We start from the raw sequence: 20508 nt of genomic DNA on the forward strand, positions 1-20508 counted from the left end.
CCAGAGAACAGAATCTATATGCAGTCCCGACATGACAAAATGTAAAACTATTCAAACAAGAAAACACAGTCTAATTTAGAAATAGATTTACTGAAATTTACTTATTATCGGATTTGTTCCAACATGATAAACAAGAAGGGTGCCACATGTCGAGCAGGATCTTCACACCTTTTTAGAGCAAATGAGGTCTTCTCTGATTTTTGTTAGGTTTGTGTTGCTCAATCTTTGTTTTCTATGTTGTTATTTATGTACTATTGTTTGTCTTTCTTTTTTTAACAATGGCGTTGTCAGTTTTATTTCGAATTAGTTTGATTTTGAATGATCCTTAGGTATCTTTCGCCTCCTTTTTGAAAGGGAACGTTTTCGTCAATATTGTTCGGGCGTCTAAACAATATATCATAATCTCATAAATATACAAAATAGGTAGTCCAAATTCCTTAAATGTCTCTGGTTTGAAGGAATATTTGAGAAAAAGAGAGGCGATGATCCTGCTTCACATGTGGCACCCGTTGTGTTGCACGTGTTAGTTCAAACCCAGTAAGCCACCGTCACGACAAAGGAGATGATATTGTAGTTACGAAATTAGGAATATATTCAAAATCATCTGTGCATCGAAACTTTTTTCATTTATTCCTCGAAAAAAAGAAAACATTCAAGTAGAAATTTTGATAACATAACCCATAAACATACCATAAACTTCAGTTTTGTCACTTTTGCATGTTCTTTGCATTTAAATTTTGCTTTACTTCTGGCAGACTGTATATTTGACATAATTGATAAATGTAAAGGAGGCGTGAAAGGTTCCAAAATGACAGTCAAACTCATAGATCGAAAATAAACTGACAACGCTATGACTAAAAAAGCAAAAAAGCAAACTGACAAATACAAAACACAAAACACAACAAAGAAAACTAAAGACTAAGCAACACGAACCTCACCAAAAACTTGAGGTTATCTCATGTGCTCCTGGATGGTAGGAAGATCCTGCTTTCGTGTGACACCCGTCGTGTTGCTTATGTTATTACAAATCCGGTAAATGGTCTAATTCGGTAGGTCACATCCGTGAAAAGGGAAAGGGATTGCAGTTACGACATAAGAAACATTGCATAAAAGTTAGAGTAAAACACATGGAAACTTGTCTTGTTTTTACATTAAACCTTATGTGATCAGTGTAAATACAAGTCGTATGTAGCGTGGATAATAATGCTTTATTATTATTATTTATTAAAAAACATAAAAAGAGAAAAGTTGTGACGCGATTGTAATCTTCTTTTAACCAGATTTTATTATTGGCATCAATAAATTGTTTTTGTCGGTTCGTTCAACTTTGATGACGTGGGTCTACTTAATCAGTCTACTTATTATTAGTTAGTTTTTACAGCCGATCGCATTGATTGTGAAGAGGAGGGTAGTATACCGTACCTAATAATGACGTCACGGTTCAGCTAGCAAGAAGGCTTACCAAATATATTACCTTTACTTGCACACTCAATGCAATCGGCTGCAAATACAGTAAAACTATTTTGATTTAGGTCTCAGCTGACAGCGACTTTTTACAAAATTCCGACTTTTTACAAAATTCATTTCTAGGACACGATAAAAGACTTATGTTAACTCGTTTTGCAATATATCGTTTTTAAGATTAGAAGAATGTGTTGTGTCTTTAAACTTATAAATAGATACCATTATTAAAGCTTTTTTGAAATGAGGTTCTGTTGGCTGGTGATGGGAGACCTTGTATTTGATGAAAATGCGTTGTTTTTTTTTTGGTTTTTTTTTTTTATTAAATTCTGTATTAGGAAACACAAAGATTCAGAACATATAGTGTATTCTATTAGGTATCTTTGGCTTTCCATTTTATTTCACTTCAGTCTTGTCCTACTATATAATTTCCTACTACATGAATGTATACTTTTCTTCTTTGTATTTTTTTTTTTTGTAGTTCATAAATTCCTATCATGTTTCGTCAAAATTAAATATTTTGTGGTTATATTTGTAATGTCTATCAAAACTATAGATTATAAGATGATGGTTTGTTATAACAACTTCTGTAAAATTGCTTCTGGTACTCATGCAAGCTTAAGGATCACAATGTGCATAGCACTTTTAATTTAAAAAAAAACAAAAACCGTTCAAATGTATTTCTTATCTATTTTTTGAATTGATGTATAATTTTGGATATGGCCATCCCTAGATTTTTTTCATAATAAAATCTTTGATAAGAATAATGGTTGGTAAGTTTTTGTGTAACCCGCATTTGTTTCCTTTTAATCGATTTATTACTTTTGAACAGCGGTATACTATTGCTGCCTTTATTTATAGACTTCCACTTTTCGAATTTGCCTATGAGTCTTCGGCATTTAGTTTTACTTTTTTCTTCTTACTGGTTTCTCTTTAAATCGCTGTAAAAAAATATATATCTTTTTAACCTGAGAAGGCTGTAAATTTAGAAGAATGAATGTAAATAAACTGACAGCGCGATCCAAGTACATGCAGGTTGGAATTCATATATAAGTAATATCAGACATTTGATCGGAAGTTAAGCAGCAGAGGTCATCGGATATACTTTATTCTCTTGAACCGAAATCCATGGTATAGATATATTATAAACTTCAAGAATATAACAAATAGGCAGAATTGAACTGAACTGAATTTTAATGTGCGTATTGTTATGCGTTTACTTTTCTACATTGGTTAGAGGTATAGGGGGGGGGGTTGAGATCTCACAAACATGTTTAACCCCGCCGCATTTTTGCGCCTGTCCCAAGTCAGGAGCCTCTGGTCTTTGTTAGTCTTGTATTATTTTAATTTTAGTTTCTTGTGTACAATTTGGAAATTAGTATGGCGTTCATTATCACTGGACTAGTATATATTTGTTTAGGGGCCAGCTGAAGGACGCCTCCGGGTGACCTTCTGCTGTTGTTTTTTATTTGGTCGGGTTGTTGTCTCTTTGACACATTCCCCATTTCCATTCTCAATTTTATAGAATAAATACGAATGCAAAATCTACAATGCTTAAATAAACACATTATAGATACCATGATTTCACATGAGACGGTTTAAAACAAAACGTTAAATATAAAAAAAAAAAAAAACGGGTACAAAATTGAAGAGTACTGAGGAACCAAAATACAGCTATATTATTCTATTCCTGGATAAAAAGAGATTCAAGTTTATATAAAATGTATGAATGATATCACAACAGGGTATAAATGATAACATTTTAGAATAAAGCAGTTATTTCTGAGAAGTTTATGATGCAAGTGATAGAAAGTTCTGAAAAAGATCATATAAGGGCTAGGACTATTAGACTATAAAATTACTATACTTATTAGTTCAAGATAAGGGTGGACACTTCTTATGCTCTTTTAGCGCATATGTGCAAGATTCTCTCGTAAAGACAGCGATGGTATTTTGATGTCAAATCGAGTTGATTTACGGATCTTACTGAGCAGTATATACAGGAATGTTAAGGTACTAGTATAAAGTAAATAAATAAGGCTGTATAAATGATGAAATACAAAGAATTCTTTTTAGCAACTTTAATGATCGTTTTTAACGCAGACATATTTCATGGTCTGACAAAAATAAATAATGACAACACACGCACTAAACACAACATGAACGTTCAAAATCAACAAACAAAGTAAAGTTCATGTCTAACTTGACTTAAACATGTCACATAACAGTCTTTCAATCGGAATACTTCCGATTGTTCGACGGAAAAATACGTCTTCCACGGCACGTGGACTCAGAGTTCGTAGCACCGGAAGCAGTAACAACAGCTTTCCAAATCTAAACTTGTTAGGGGATTGGTTCGTCAAAATGTAGTCATTCAACATCAACTGCGCTTGGTCTTGCAGTAGTTCTATTTGAAAATAATCCCGTATACCACGGGCTTCTGAAAAGAATAAATATTATCTATCATCTTTTCGGTATTAATTATAAATTCATTAAATTATCAGAAAATGTTCGCATTAAGTTGATATAATCACAAACATTTACATTTAAACTATACTCAAATGTTTTCGCAAAGATCTTCAAAGTCAAAAGACAGGCGACAGGAACAACTTATATCCATGAAAATGAGGTGTGCCAATGCTTATATAATTGCATACTTAAAACAATTGGTTCCAATTAAACTAATCGAAACTTTAAAATTTAAACTATGTGAAAGTTTCAAAGTCAAAAGCCAATGACTGAGGAGGGACAGAAACATTAGCATACGGGTCCTCGATGCAGTCAATTCAATTATAAATATATTTCAATAAATAGCACCGCAGACATTAGTGAGACACACAAATGTGTTTAAGAATTACACGCAAAACAGTCAAAATGTAGAAGTGAAATTCAATTTCCAGAGAATTTGTTTACATACCAGGTTTGAACAAAACCAATGCTTTTAAGCATGCGTATTCTGTCGTATCCACACGATTTGCGTTCAGTCTCGATATAATATCCTGGACTAATCTCAACTGTGCTGCTATAAGGAAACTCCTGTCTCCAGTATTTGCGTCCAATGAATATCCATTGTTTGTCATAAGTGTCCCTACAAAATTATTTGCATATATATACCACAATTGTCAAATCAAACTGACGACATACATAGCACGGTCAAGAGAATATGTCATCAAACAATCCTACCAAGTATGAAAGCTTTATATCTAACTGTCTCTAGGTTTTTTTTATGGACGAATAGAGACCATTACCATTCTTTATCACCCTCAGCGCGGTAAACAGGGGACAACAAGAACGTATGCGATGTCGTGCAGGGCATTTCAATACTCTTACTTCAAAATATCGGCAAACAGGGAAGTAGGTATCTGATAGATCATAAAAGTAAGTTGCTGGTCAAAAATAAGAAGTAAATATGTTTTATAGTTTCTGAGAAAAGTGTGAAAAAATTGTTTGTTGGCCAACCAGTCAAACAGACGGACTGACAAAGTTATAGCAATAAATAGCTCAAACTCTATAATACAGGAAAACTCGCCATACCGAAAGCAAACTGTATTCCGATAACGATATTTTACTATTAAAAATACAAGTTTTGTCTGGTAGTTAGAATTTACGACTCTTTATTTTTAATTGTACTTTTATCGACAGAAGAAAATACAATTTTACTTACCAATGTCAATAGGCAGAGACCATTGTGCTGCACTTAAAATAAATAATTCGCACCAAGATTCCTCCAGAAGAATAGCTTGATCCCTAAATGGAAGTTGTAGGAATGATGGGATACTTCTGGCCCATTTCACACACATGAAAAGTAGTCTAGCCGCTGTTTCGTAAATGTTGTCGTTGGCCAAGAGAGCATTGTCAGACGTCATTGCAACTTGTGTATATTTTGGGAATGGCTGGTGAATGGACTGCTGATAGGCTGATGACGGTGGGGAGAACGGAAGTACCCTTGGGGCCAGTTTTGGCGACTCATCAGATGAACTTTTTGGACTTGTTGATGATGTGACGTTCGGACTGTCACTTTTGTCAGATGCTGGGGAACCTGAAAGTATTGAAAAATTAACTTTACATTATTCTAAAATAATAAAGTTAAAAACTTATATTTTTTTAGACGAAAAAAACAATGAGGTACATATTAATTAAGATAAATCAAAATAGGTCAAGATAACTTTGAAATTATGGCATGTTCAAAATGCCTTAATTTATTCCAGAGTACTTGTTCCTTTTCATTGTTGATAATCTGATAAAGGTCTTTGTCAACAAAATAGTTCTAGTGAAAGTATTTCAAAAATGTATTTTACACACAACAAATTATTTAGCTTTATAGCACCAGAATTCTCGAAAAGTGGAAACAAAAGATCGACACAGTTTTTGTATTTTGCAATAAAACGATAGTGAGGATCAGCTGATTTTCTTCATGGACACAACCTGCTAAAACCAAGTAATGACCTTCAACTCATAACCTAATATGGTGTGTATACTTACCATTTTCTGATGAGGAAGTAGTAGAAGCCGGTTCCGGAGATGGCGTCATTCTTTCACTTTTAGTGTCAGTCCTGTCAATTTTATCATTTGCGTTATCTGATGGTGTTGAACATCTGCTAGTGTGAACCATCGGTGGCTGCGTCGGAGAACTGTTGGTGGAGGCATTGCTGCTGCCATCACTGTTAAAGTGGCTGTATTTTGTACGAACATCGATGTTTACGTTGCAAGAGGAAAAGTGTGACTGCAGAGCATGGTGTCGACGTTGATCATGCTGATACTGAAGGGCGAATGCGGGAGGATAAACAGGGCTCGGTCTGTAGGTTGGAAACTCTGGTACCCTCAAATTAGCATTAAATGGTGGATAATGATGATATTGACGGCTGAAAATATAAACATTAAATTTTATATAAAAATTAATAATCTAACAAATGACAATAAACCAAATTGGCAACTAAAATGTAGGGAATCGCACCAGTCATGCAAACATATATTGCTATTTATCGAAATACCCCCTCTCCATCTTCGTTTATTCATAAGTCAAGCTCATGATAAGAAAAAGATTTAAAAAATCTACATGTTATAACGTTACGAATCAATAGTAGAATCTATAGGGGATACAAATTAGAAATAACTTTTGGCTTCATTTACAAAACTGATTGTAGACAGACGCAGCTGCCACTTTCAAACAAATGTGTGTCATAAGTTTTCAGTTATTACTTGATGCTCTAGTTTAGAACGGATACAATATTTTACCAAATTTCGATTAGTAAAATTATGTAACAGTTTGCAGGTTTTATTTCTTTGTGTAAGCATTTGATATATGTAAATTATAAGTAATAGGTCTGACAAAAGGCCTTTTCAAATGACGGTTATAAAGCAATCAAATTGAAACCCAGTAAGTAATAAGCTATAATTACAATGATGAAAATAAAGTATTGAATGAGATGAAATATTTGAATTTGGGCACTATTTTGAAGGTTCCTACACAATTTTGAAGGTTCCTACACAATGCAGTAGAATTTATCAATAGAGATAAGTTTTAATCGAATATTGAAAAGTTTGTAAATGTAGCATTTATATTTTCATAGATAGTCTTTAAAAAGATGAGAACATTATTAATAAACATATTTATCATGCAATCAGCCAACTTTTGTAGAATTAACGTTAGTTAACAATTTACAAGGTGATGGGCAAATCTGATGCAAGAAAAGCAGGGAGTCAAATAGTAAATTATAGAACGAAAAATAATTATGAAACTAAGAAAAAATAAACACAAAATACTATCCAATAGATGCTATATACCACTTGATCGGCTATACTTCTTAAGGAATTAGTAGTGGTCTTGGCAAATGCATTAATTCTGGATGGGCAATTCAATTATATGTCTACACAGATATAAGAAGATGTGGTATGAGTGCCAATGAGACAACTCTCCAATTAAGTCACAATTTATAAAAGTAAACAATTATAGGTTTAAGTATGGTCTTCAACAGGGAGCCTGGCTCACACCGGACAGCAAGCTATAAAGGGCCTCAAAAATTATTAATCAATGTAAAACCATATGTGTACATGTATACATGTTGTGATAATGATTTTTTTGGTTTGTTTGTATATTATGTTTTCTTCCGATAATGAAGAATTGTATATATACTTTATAAAACAACATTATACGGGAGATAACTCTAAAATATAAAATGACTGCGGTACCCATAATTTGACTATTTTATTTATTATGTCTGTTTAGTTCATGCATCATTGTAAATATAACGGAATTTGATGAGACTTTCATCAAAGTGATTTAGCGCTATAAAACCAGGTTTAATCCACCATTTTATACATTTGAAATGCCTGTACCAAGTCAGGAATATGACCGTTCTTGTCCATTCGTTTTTTATGTGTTTTGTTATTTGATTTTGCCATGTGATTATGGACTTTCCGATAGATTTTCCTCTAAGTTGAGTATTTTTGTGATTTTTACTTTTTACAAATCGGTACAAATAGAATTGGGATTGCATCGTAATAATGTATTAAAGGCTTTCAACATTTTTGGAAAATTTATTTCAACAGTTACACACCTTTCAAAGAATTCATCGAAATCATATGGATACCCAGTTTTATGGCTGTGATCCTCTACATTTTCCCTTTTATACTGGAAACATCTTGGAGATCGTTCATGCTGAACAGCTAAAACGAAATAAAAAAGATAGTTCAAACAAGGTTGTTAGAAATATTTACACTACTATTGCAATTTAACCTCAGAGTAAGGTTACAGCACTGATGTTAAAAAAGGAGATGGTGTGTGATTGTCAATGTGACAACTATTCACCAAAAACTAAATGATAAGAAAAATTCACCAAAGACCAAATGATAAGGATGATAGTGAACAACTTCAGTTCATTGCACAGCTTTTTCATCCATAAGCGAACCTCGTGTCGTAAAGTAAGCTATAAAAAGGTCCAGAACAAAATGTGAAAAAGAAGCATTTTATTAGAATTATCATTGAGGATATGTTCAAGGATCTAGATGTGGGGTCCTTTGTTTGTGTTTTTTTTTTTGTATTTCTATTCTTAATGCCTTTTTTCTTTATAAATGTTAACTATTATCATCTATATATATAATATATTATTTATACAATGTATGTTAGCACCCTGTTATTCTGGATTTTTTTCGTTTTTTCTCTATTCTTTATTTTTTGGCCCTGTATTCTGCACACTCTGCCAGTTATTCTCTATATAATGAAAACGTTTACCTTAATCCCTCCAAGTGATAACTAAAAAATATCTTAGGTTGGAGAAAACAAATTAAAAATTTCAAATTTTATTTTATTTTATCAATTTTGAAGTAGATTTGTATTACTTTCAAGTACATTAAAATAGAGAAACTTTTTAACTTGTTTTGAGATTTAACCGGCACGCGACTAACACAATGACAGACGCGTGGTTTCAGCTTTGTCGGTACAAGTGTTTGCTTAGAGCATGACAGATCACCAATTAGCAAGCTTTTTCTGTCAAAAGAGGATACTTGAAAATATCGTTGACAAACTATGTATATATTGTTAATCCGCTATACATGATGAAGGGGTAATCTTGTGTCCGACAAATGATCGTTATTTAAAATCATCAAGAGGATTAGTTTAGAAGTACCGGTTATAAAATTAAAAAAGTATTATCAATATCAACAAGATTCTAGATCAGGAATTCCAATTAAACACGAAAATCAATAAATACAAACCAATCACATTTATCACTTTGGAGAGGAGTAAATTAAAGTATATTGATGTAAGAAGATGTGGTATGAGTGCCAATGAGACAACTCTCTCATCTAAGTCACAATTTGTAAAATTAAACCATTATAGGTCAATTGTATAGATATAACGCCGGAATTGCGTTCAACCTGTGTACATATTTTTAAACTCTCTCTCGTCCTGCTCGTCCGAATTTAGGTATATATACTCTAAATTCTATGTATAAAAAAAACCAAGATAAACACAGAATATGAATAGTAGATCACAGTTAATTATATAAGTCTTACATAGTGACATATAGTAAACGAGAAGACCAATTTCAAACCAAATGAAGTATATATTGCCATGTTCACCAACAAAATATCATAGAGAGGGAGAAAACCACATGTAAACTATAACCGTTCAGTAAAACCAAGGATCATTTTGTAATAGTATTTGATGAAAAGATTCATTGTATTGGATTGTTTAATTGTCCTGGATATATTTTTATGAATAAATGTTTATCATTACTTTGTTTACCAAATATGCAAAGCTATTAATAATAAGTACTATTTATGTATTGATATCCCGGTTCCATTTAAGTATGGTTGCCGATTTATTTTATTTTTTCATTTTAAAGTCATAAGAAACCTCAAATTAAAAAAAAAATTGCATATGTTTTTTATAACTAAATGGATAGTTTTCACTATACAACTTATGTACATATACCTTTTTCGGAGGAAAATTCTTTAATTTGTCCACATTTAGAAGAAGTTTACTTATTTTTAATTGCTTGCTTCCAGGAAGCAATTCGCCGACATGTTTTCCGTATGCATAGTGATCTGAGCGTAACCCTCCTCGTAAAAATCAGGTGATCACAATAAGCATGGATCTGTCATTAAAATAAACAATTATCTGATTGTACATGTTAAACACGTGCTCAATACCCATGCTTTTTGTTATTTGTTTACTATAAGGTGACCGTCGGTAAACTTCAACTTTAACACGCGGCACTTAATGAGCAGCCATAGTTTGTTAAATCATAACAGACAGATAGAAAAAAAATTGACAATTATACGATATATTTGCGTAAAAAATGAAAAAAAAATCGTGCAAGAGGACTAAGTTTATGATATATACATGCATTGGTTCAAGAATTGGATAAACATTATTTTTCACCACTCACTCGTTTCATATGACTTTAAGGATGACATATGTTTTTTTTTAATTTGACAACTTACATACATTCAAGAGGGATGAGATTCCATTTTCTCGTAGTCTTTATTAAGGGCATGAATCTAATATATTATATGCTTTTATTTGATATAGATCATGTTGTACGATAAGGGGGGTCATCATTTATATATTCTTTAATTTTTTTCTCTCATTATTCTTTATCTTTTAAAATAATGGCTATTCTGTAATTACTTGATAACTGTATTCAGAATTCTGAACAATAATGTTCTTTTCTGCTTTCATTTTATCTTTACCCAATTCTTTATCTTTAGCAGTTATTCTTTCTATTTTGCCACCATTATTCTCTTTAACTTATTTTTTGACACATCTCTCATATCTTTTATACTTTTCATTAACTTGCATGCCAGCATTATTTCAATATCAAGGTAGGAGAGACTATTTTCTTTTACAACCATTGTCCGTGCACGAAAAAGTGACTTACTTTCACTTCAGACCGTGCGAGCGGAGGTCTTTAAAGCCGGTTAAGATCGTTAAACACTTCCTTATTAGTAGTTTTAAATTTTCATCAGAGAAGCAAAGTTTTGGTACGGGTCATTATAAATAGATTTGTACAGTAATGTCACAAAAAGCTCAATGCTTCGATTTCAGATCAGTTTCTTCGACGAGAACTGAATGTTCATTTGAGTTTCCGATTGTAAGAGCAAAGTAAACTCTTCATTTGATCACGACTGCATTAAATATCTAAAGAACTATTTAACTAATTACTTAAATGACTAGTTTGGAAATCTGTTCACCTGTAATTTTCTCACAACCTGTTTGCATTGTAATAGAGCAGGATTGGGAAGGTGCATGGTTTATTGAACGTTTTTGTAACACGATCTAGTACCAGATCACAACATGTTTACTTAATAAAAAATATGATAGTATGTCTACTGTTATTGGTAAGATTTGAAACACCACTCATCAGAAAATGTAGAAAGAATCTTCAATATTAATTGACGTATTACAGCTGACTTTATAGAACTATTTATATGATGTTTTAACTTGAGGTGCCACTGCAACCCTGCTGAATGAAGATAAATTAGGTAATTTTAGCCTAAATTCATATTTCGCGATCCTGGAGGAGTCTCGAGAGAACAGTTATCTAACAACAAAAAATCAGAAAAGACATTAAAAGTTCAACAGATCTTTAACATATAGCCAAATAGTGTTGAACACGGAGTTTTTGTAGCCTCATTTTTATAGTTAAATTACAAAATATCTTGACGATAAGCTGAAAATTTTCAAGATATTTTGTAATTTAACTATCAAACTGAGGCTAAAAAAAAACTCCGTGTTCAACACCAATTTTAAAAAGACAAAACAACTTACTATATAAATAAAATTGAGAATGGAAATGTGGAATATTTCAAAGAAACAACAACCCGACCAAAGAGCAGACAACAGCAACAGGCAACCAATTGGTCTTCAACGCATCGAGAAAATCCCGCAGGCCCCAAATAAAATTGTGTTCCAAATTAGTGAATTTAAAGGACGTCACACTAAACTCTGAAACATATATCAGTCACTGCCCGCGTGTAAGGAGTGTACTAAGCTCTGTGCACGTTAAAGAACCCTTGCAACAACTTGTGGAAGATTTCTGATTCTACATCATACATTATTTCCATTGTCATTTGAAATTACAGTCATTTCTCATTTTTTGCAGAAACTTACTAGTAGATGTTTTGTCATTTTGTCGTAATCCTGAATATGCATTATACATTAGCCAATGGACGTTTAGCAAAGATAAAGGTGGTCCTGTTAGTTAGCCAGATTGGTTTTATACCAATTCTAAAATTGTGTTTGTTTTAACATTACTTAAAAAAAACAAAATCATTTCAGTCATTGGTGACTGATAAGTATAGTTATTATTTCATTTCAAAATAATACTTGTATAAATAAATGGACTGTATATGTGTGTTTACCCGGGTTTAATGTATGCGTGTAAACGTATATGGAATTTAACCCGCAAATGTATTGGTAACGCATTACATAAAGGATTGGGTTTTTTTTATACCAAAAGGCAAATTGCTCTCGGAATGGTATAAATTTCAAATCTTACTCCTGCGACTAGTTATTTGAATACTTACAATTGTGGTCTTTTAAAAATGATCTCTAAAAGAATTTCGTTTCAAACAATTTTGAAATGAATGTGGACTTAAATGAATTTCAGCCAGATGCTATCACAACAATTTATTATGCTTACCATCCTTATTCATCTTGACTTCCAGACATTTTTTGAAACGACAAGCCTGACACTGGTTTCTCCTGGCAACATCTACAATGCATTGACCATTCTCTTTACAAACATAATCTAGGTTTCGCCGAATGCTTCTCTTGAAGAAACCACGACAGCCATCACAACTCAAGACGCCATAATGTTTCCCGGAAGCCTTGTCGCCGCACACGCGACACAGAGATTCGGGTTTCCTGCTCAAATGTCCATTATCTAGAAAAAGAAAAATTTTAATTTATCAAACTATATTTCTAAATTTAAAATTTTCAAACACGTACCTAATGGATTTTTTGTTCAAGTATCAGTACAAAAATAAACTTCCCCATTTCCATTCTCAATTTTATGTATTAAGTTGCATAACATCACCTCCAATAACTTTTTTACAACTATTTCTTTGATATTCCATACATTGGTAAGTAAAGCAATTTTCAAAAGTTACGATTATTTTAAATTTGTTTTTGGGGTTCTGTTAGAATGGCTTTCATTCTATATAGTTATGTTGAACATAAAATGGTGTATGGTTATTCGACCATTTTTAAGGCGAGCACATATTTATGTGTAGTAAAATATAAATTCTGCTTCATACAAGATCTAAAAGGTGGGTCGGTTAAACATATGTGCTCATAAACCTAAAACAGTTTTCAGGCCTAAAATTCATTCGGTACATTATTATGACGTGGATATAACAAATATGTTTTCTCCTTAATTTCGCGTGCTTAGTGGAAAGAATCAGTTTAAAGAATAGTGAATACTCAAGAGAATCTGGAAAATAAACTGGCGAAGAAGTAAAACGAATAAATGTGGTAAATAAAAGAACTCGGCAAAATAATACTGATTATAAAAACTTAGGTAATATAGTATAGGTGATTACAGAAATGAATGATGTCTAGATTAAAGAAATCCTCTAATTACAGAAAACTTTGATTTAATCATTCTCTGAATTTTAAAACAAATGGCGTTATTTGAAAAAGATAAAGAAAAAATGCTCTTTAAGTTTAAAGAAATACAAAAAATAAAGACCTTCACCATAATGAAAATGTGAGCTTTGGGTTTGAATAATCGAACATTTTTTATGGAAGATATCTAAAATAATTTATCCAAATGTGAAAAGCCATTTTATTTTCTATGACATTTTTAACCTAAGAAACGATATCATTCAAAATAATTTAAAAATGTAAATCAAACAAAAAACATAATATCTAAACAATAGTTTACGACTAACATAAAAAGTTGCAAACCCTTAGTCGGATTATCTAAATTCAAGTTTCGACAAATAATTATTAATAATTTCATAGACGGAGAGAATGATCGTTACATAGAAATACCCAATATTACAACAAAATGTCAATTCGACTCCTTAATCTCTTGTTAATATAATCTGATTAACCAAAAAGAATGTATGACTTTTGGTATGTAGCTGTAATATTTCATATCCGAAGCTTAATACCAACTCAACATTGATTTTTACTAATATGAAATGAAACTCGTTCTTATTCACGTAGCTTTCTATCTCAGAAATATCAGCCTAAAGTCCACAGCCCAAATAGATATGGTCTTAAACATCAATTAGTGCACCTCTAACGGGTTTAATGTGAAGACGTAATAAAGAATAATCTTGTACAATGTCAGAATATAAGTATTGACAGGATGTAGGTCGATAAGTGTCAATAACAGGTTGTCAATAAATGTTCAAAACCATGGATACATGTATAATACGCATAAAAACGCCAACTTTCTATAGTTTCTTTCAAAGCGTTCCAACTAATACACAACCCATGAGAATCTATTAGTATGTATCAAAAAGACTTATTGTAGAGACACAATAAACAGTCTGACAAAAATATAACTTTGGGCCATATTTCGGACTTTTAAAGGTTTGATCGAGACAATCCAAATTTGCGAAAATCCTGCGAAACGAGGAAAAAATCAGATAAGTATTTATACCGGGTTTTTTTTTTATACTGAAAATATGAATGCTCAAAAGTCTACAACAACTTTTTGCATAATATTTTTCATGCTATAACTTGTTCTTGGAACAGCTATACTACTACTGCTGCCTGTACATTATATACACTTTAAAATGTAATGTAATCCGATTTATATAGTCTGACTCCATTACCAAATATTGTCAGGTATAAAAAAAAAAGATTACCTATGATCGAGGATCATACCAAAGGTGTGAAACGATTAGATGCGCCATGTTGACTTTTTCTTGAAATTTGCCTCATAGGGTGATGGACTGAACGCACACTTTTCATGAAAGTGTCACAGGCACTTGCATTGTCTCAGATTTGTTCCCCCTATATACCTTAATATAACACAGGTCTATAGGATTTTTTTCTGAGACAAGTGCCTGTGAATGTGGTTTGTAAATTCAACCAAAAACATCCAATTAATTCACACTAAATTCGATATATTGGCGAATGCACTCTGATTTCGGACAATACCAAATTAGTTTAAATAATAATTGCCAAGGCGACAACTGTCCTCCTAAAGAGTTATTGCCCTCTTCTGTAGGCTGTGTATTACTATATTTTCCAAGTGCTATATCAAAATTAAATAACAAAAATACCGAACTCCAAGAAAATTTCATAACAGAAAATCCCTTCTCAAATGAAAAACCAAAAGATGAATCATATCAAACGAACGGAAAACAACTTTAAAAACAATAAAAACATTAGAATAAAAGTGACGTGCTATTTAACAAACACCAAAATGAAATGTTGTTCGAAGCATATGTTAAATATTATAGTGCATTGCAATTCGTAGAAATGGAGATTTGAAGGCAAATGCACCCAAGATTTTTGTGTAAAAACACAGACATAGAATTAAATAGACATGCAAGATTCATGTATGCCTGTGTAAAGACGTTTTATCAGATAATTCATATATAATAATAGGTAAAAAGTACCCAAATTTGTTAAATCTAAAACAATGACAGATGGATTTCAGTGATAATTGATTAAGATTAAAGTTGTTAACAAAAATTTGTCACTTGTTTGTCTATGATGTTCTAGCATTTATTATATATAAAAAGTCCAAATCAATCTTTACAAGAAAACACATACTCGTGCTGAGTCACTAAGGTCTAACGCACCGTTGAAGGTGCCCTTAAATAAGTCTATTTTTAACTTTTTTGTTAAACCAATATCTTTATGTATTTGCTTGTTTACGGAAAAGCATTGCTAGCAATTCATGCAATAATCATTTATCTGTTGAACATCAAATGGTTAATATAGCAGTGCACGGGGAAAGGCTGCAAGTTTCTTCTTCTTTTTTTTTAATAAAATCTCAAAAGGTTTACCCATGAATCAACAAAATCCTGAAGTGGGAAAGACATGGATCTTTTAAATAAATCTATTAATTCTAAGAGACTATAATATATATATATGCATTAGCAGGTCATCGTTATAACTGCGGAATATCAAAATATAAATAAATGTAAAATTAAGGAGATGTGGTATGATTGCCCACCATAGTTAAAATGGAGTATATATATGTAAGAAATACTAGGCAACCATACGGTCTTCACCAATGGGAAACCCCTGTACCGTAAAGTCGGCTTTGAAAAAATATAAAAACTATTCAATTGTGAAAACTAACGGCCTAAATCATAGCCAAAAAAAAAAATACGAAGAACAAATACATTTTAACAATTTACGATCTATTTATCCTTGTTGTATACATTTTTGGTGCTAAAAAAAGTTACTTGCGTTATAGATTCGGAGACTTCCAAAATTACCTCAACATAAGTATATTGAACCAAATGGAAAGTGTGGAATTCATGCAGAGACAACGGAATATATCAATAAAAGCAGGGATGTGAAAGTCGTTGCATTCGTCTTATAAGTTTACTAAAAAAATATTAGAAAGCGCGATATGATAAGTGATGACAAATTTTACCACTTATCAAAATCCTACCAGTGTTTTAGATTTACTATCTTGGGTCCCAACACCGACGATTCGGAATATGAGATGAACAAACGGAGGAAATACCAACAAAAAGTCATGGACTACTCGGGTTAGAGACAGTCAGCCAAGTACTTTGAAAAAAAACTTATTTTCGGACACTCGTGGATTGAAAAAAAATATTTTCAAGAGAGCAAATACAATACGAAGTCGTCATATTTGTCCGATGTTGTAATATATAATTTGTTAGACTTCTAGTATGTAGCAATATATTTATTGATTTATTGGCCTCTAGTTCCCAATGTTCCCCTTACAACGAATTCGCTATATCGATACAGAATTTCGTTATTATAACAATTATGTTTATAGCGAAGTAAAAACCCTCTTCCCAAGAAATTCGTTCTAACAAAATTTAACTGTATGCAATATCTTTATGAACTTTTCAATTATCAAAATCCTACTGGTCAGAGTTTTAGATTTACCAAATTGGGTACATTTTGTATCTGTTGTATTACATGAAATATACAAGAAACGCCTCTACACATCGACTTGCATTTCATCCAGTGGCAAATATTTCATTTTCAGGTCGATAGTCATCCAGACGGAAAAATCTTTTCCTTTTTCGACACTTTTCATAATTTGATAGTTAAGATTTTTTGGCTTAACACAAACGAACAACGAATGGCAAAAAAACGCCTCAAAATCACCCGTCGAGAAAGTATTTTAAATTATAATTGAAAGTTATGAACGTTAAAACAATCTTCTGACTTGATCTAATCCCAAAAGTATAGCCAACCATCAAATATTTTTATGAATATAAACATAGAATACGGAAAATTTCTCGGGCGGGATTCCCCCCGTGCAGTTAACTGAGTTTGTCTCAATGGATTATCCGGAATTGACACCACAATAGAGTTGTCCGTTTCATTCGACCGTTGACCGCAATTACATGCTTGGTTGATTTACGGTCTTGTCCAATTTCCCTTCTTTTGTTTACATGTAAACTAAACAATCAATTGATAATACGGTGCGTGTAAAACAGATTCTCGTTATTTCACGGGCGAAAATAATTACATTTTTCTAGACTTTGCCTTACATTTTATCTTGAAACTGAGGAACCAAGGAATTAAATTCAGAAAACAATTTTGTAAGTCGAGGCAGCAAACTGCTATTTTACAGTTTAAAACAAAATATAAAGAAGTCCATAAGTCATGATACTATAATTTGAGAAAAAGACCCATAAGTTATGATACTGCACAACAAAGCGCTTAGCGGTCCATGAGTTTAAAAGTTTGTGCAGATAATGTAAAATAAAGAAGTCCACAAGTTTTGATGCTATATAATACAAGAGGTCTATGAGTTTAGACTGTAAAAATAAAAACAAGGAGGTCCACAAGTTATGATAATATGTTTAAAATTACTTAGAGCTTCAAGACTTCTGCTGGTGTATCATAAAAAGGTCTATGAGTTAGTATGTACAGTACAATCAAGGAATCAGTCTAATACTAAGCATCTTTTGCGAATTTTCTGCATCTGAAGTTGCCAAAAAATGTAGCTTATTAATTGTAAAAGTCAATACAAAAGGGATATATTATTATGGTACCGTCGCAAATAAGCCATGCTTACGGAATATATTTTACGAAAACGGCCGTTCCTAAAAGTAACAAATTTTGCTTTTCAAAGATTCCAACAAATACAACAAAGATGTATATTTTCCCGCAACAACATGATGAAATAGTATTACAAAATACACTTTTTTTTTACTTATGAATTATAAAACAAAAAAAATTGTCATGGTATACTGTAAATTCAGAAATTATTGCGTGCATTTATTATTGCGATTTTGTCATTTTAGACTTAAATGCGATTTTAATTTTTACGATTTTGATAACAATCCTGTTTAGGTTATATAAAATATTTCAAAATGCGAGTTTAAATTATTGCGTTTACAACTGTGTCGCAATTTTCGCAATAATAAAAACCTCGCAATAATTTCTGAATTTACAGTACTATACGTAAAATGTTGAAGTACACTATGTATTTCATTTATAGGTATATATAAACAATACCCGAAAATATATATACGAAATAATAATTTTACTCACTTGAATTATAGCTATGAAGTTCCGGTGGAGGTGGCAAAGTGGCGCTCATAATGTGGCAACAAATAAAATTTATCCTCTCTTCCAGGCACCATGGAGCAGTTGAGGAATCAGTGTCATTAGATGAGTTGGTGTCACACTATTATCTTTGGAGTTCAGGTGTGCGTGTGTGTGGAGACAATCGGTTGTGACTTGTCACGTGCTGCTTGAGCAGAAGATGACTCGAGAGCGAACGGTGATTGGTTAATCTTTGGGAAAACTATGAAGAGGGATGTGTCCACTGGATATTTTTTTTAATCTGAGCTCTTAGAGGTATTGACAGATAATTAGCGTTTATTCATTTTTAAATATTTTTATGCAATAATTTTACTATATTACATGATTATTGACAAATAAACTACTTAATGTATTTAATATTTGAGCAAATAATAGATGACGGCTTAATCCTTCGACTTCTATGTGTTGTATTCGTTTTTATAAAAAGGATTATCCCTCATTGCGGATCAGCTTAATTGGTCAACTTTCTGTTATAACACATATTTTTTGGAGTATTTGTTGCCTAGCATGGACGTACATTAGTACATAAAAGATGCATGCCGCGTTGTGTTTTTTATGTGTCTTTTTTTTTTAATCAATCACTTTTCACTACCGACTCGCGTGCCTAATTTAGTCAATTAGAATTCATAACATAATTAATAATTGTTAAAATTTGATGATCTACTTTATTCATTTTAACCAAACGTTGAGTTTCGTGAAAGTTTGGGAAATGATTTTAAAATACGATTATCCTACAAAAAAAAACTTTTTACGATAACATCTAAATAATATTTCTTTAATATTTTCATTTAAAATATTATTCAGAAGGTCCAATGAAGATTTTTTTCTAATAAATATATGCTTATAAATACGTTTAAAAAAAGTTTCTCAATAAAAATAATAAAAGGCATGCGAATTAAAAAAAAACAAACAAAAAAAAAAAACATTTTATTGGTTAACTAGAAAAATATTAACAAAAGTGAACTGGACGTATACTTTTTGTTGTTTTAATTACTAACTCATCTAAAAAAGGTAATGTTACGATTTAGTCTGTAAACGAAAGGGGTATTATATCTAATACACCCAGTATTTATTTCATCAGAATAGGACATCCGTTGTTCGACCTGTTAGTCAAATGCATTTTGTTAAATACACTTTTTCACTTTTTTTTGTCTTTTGGATAATGTTGTTTGTGCTGTTTTTGGACACCTCTACCAAAACATTTGTTTAACATGCACATGTATAAAACTGCGGTTGTTATCCAACGCAATCATAGGTTGAACGTTGTTTTCAATTTAAACTTTTATATTTTTCGTTTTGGCTTGTTTTATATTTTTCGTATGGGCTTGTTTTATATTTTTCTTTTGGGCTTGTTTTATATTTTCCTTCGGGTTTATATGACCTGTTCACCGTATTTCGACTCTTTAAAATCCAAGAGTCTATTCTACATTGAGGTAAATTATATGGCCTTCCAAATACCTTTTCGATCGCTAACATCACTGAAGAGTTATTACCGGTAATTGTCGAAATCCGGATATCGTGTACAAATTTTTGCACCTCATGTTTGTGGTCTACCATGTTTTCCACAAGTTTATTGTTTTATTGTTCGGTATTAAATTAATATTAAGATCCATTTTGTTTAATACATCTGGCGATCAATTTATTTGGCAATCGCCGATTGCAGTCAGCAGGGTTTAAGAACATCTATGTTCGACCTGTTAGTCAAGTGCGTTTGTTCAAATATACTTTTTCACTTTATTGGTATTTTGGAATTTTTGTTAGTGCTGTTTTTTAGACCCTTCTTCTAAGACATTTGTTTTACA

At 31.9% G+C, this 20508-nt stretch overlaps 1 protein-coding gene across 1 annotated transcript; it reads right to left on the reverse strand.

The window, feature by feature from the left end:
* Positions 1-3527: 3527 nt before the first annotated feature.
* On the reverse strand, positions 3528-18835 carry LOC139511653 (nuclear receptor subfamily 2 group E member 1-like). Its single transcript, XM_071298618.1, has 7 exons — positions 18653-18835; positions 12609-12851; positions 8019-8127; positions 5944-6323; positions 5126-5500; positions 4379-4549; positions 3528-3901 (listed from the first exon to the last, which is right to left on the reverse strand). The coding sequence occupies exons 1-7, from the start codon at positions 18699-18701 to the stop codon at positions 3660-3662; spliced, it is 1569 nt and encodes a 522-aa protein (XP_071154719.1). The 5' UTR covers positions 18702-18835; the 3' UTR covers positions 3528-3659.
* Between the last annotated feature and the right edge of the window lie 1673 nt (positions 18836-20508).

The sequence above is a fragment of the Mytilus edulis genome, chromosome 2 (assembly GCF_963676685.1).
Source record: "Mytilus edulis chromosome 2, xbMytEdul2.2, whole genome shotgun sequence".
Classification (NCBI taxonomy): Eukaryota; Metazoa; Mollusca; class Bivalvia; order Mytilida; family Mytilidae; genus Mytilus; species Mytilus edulis.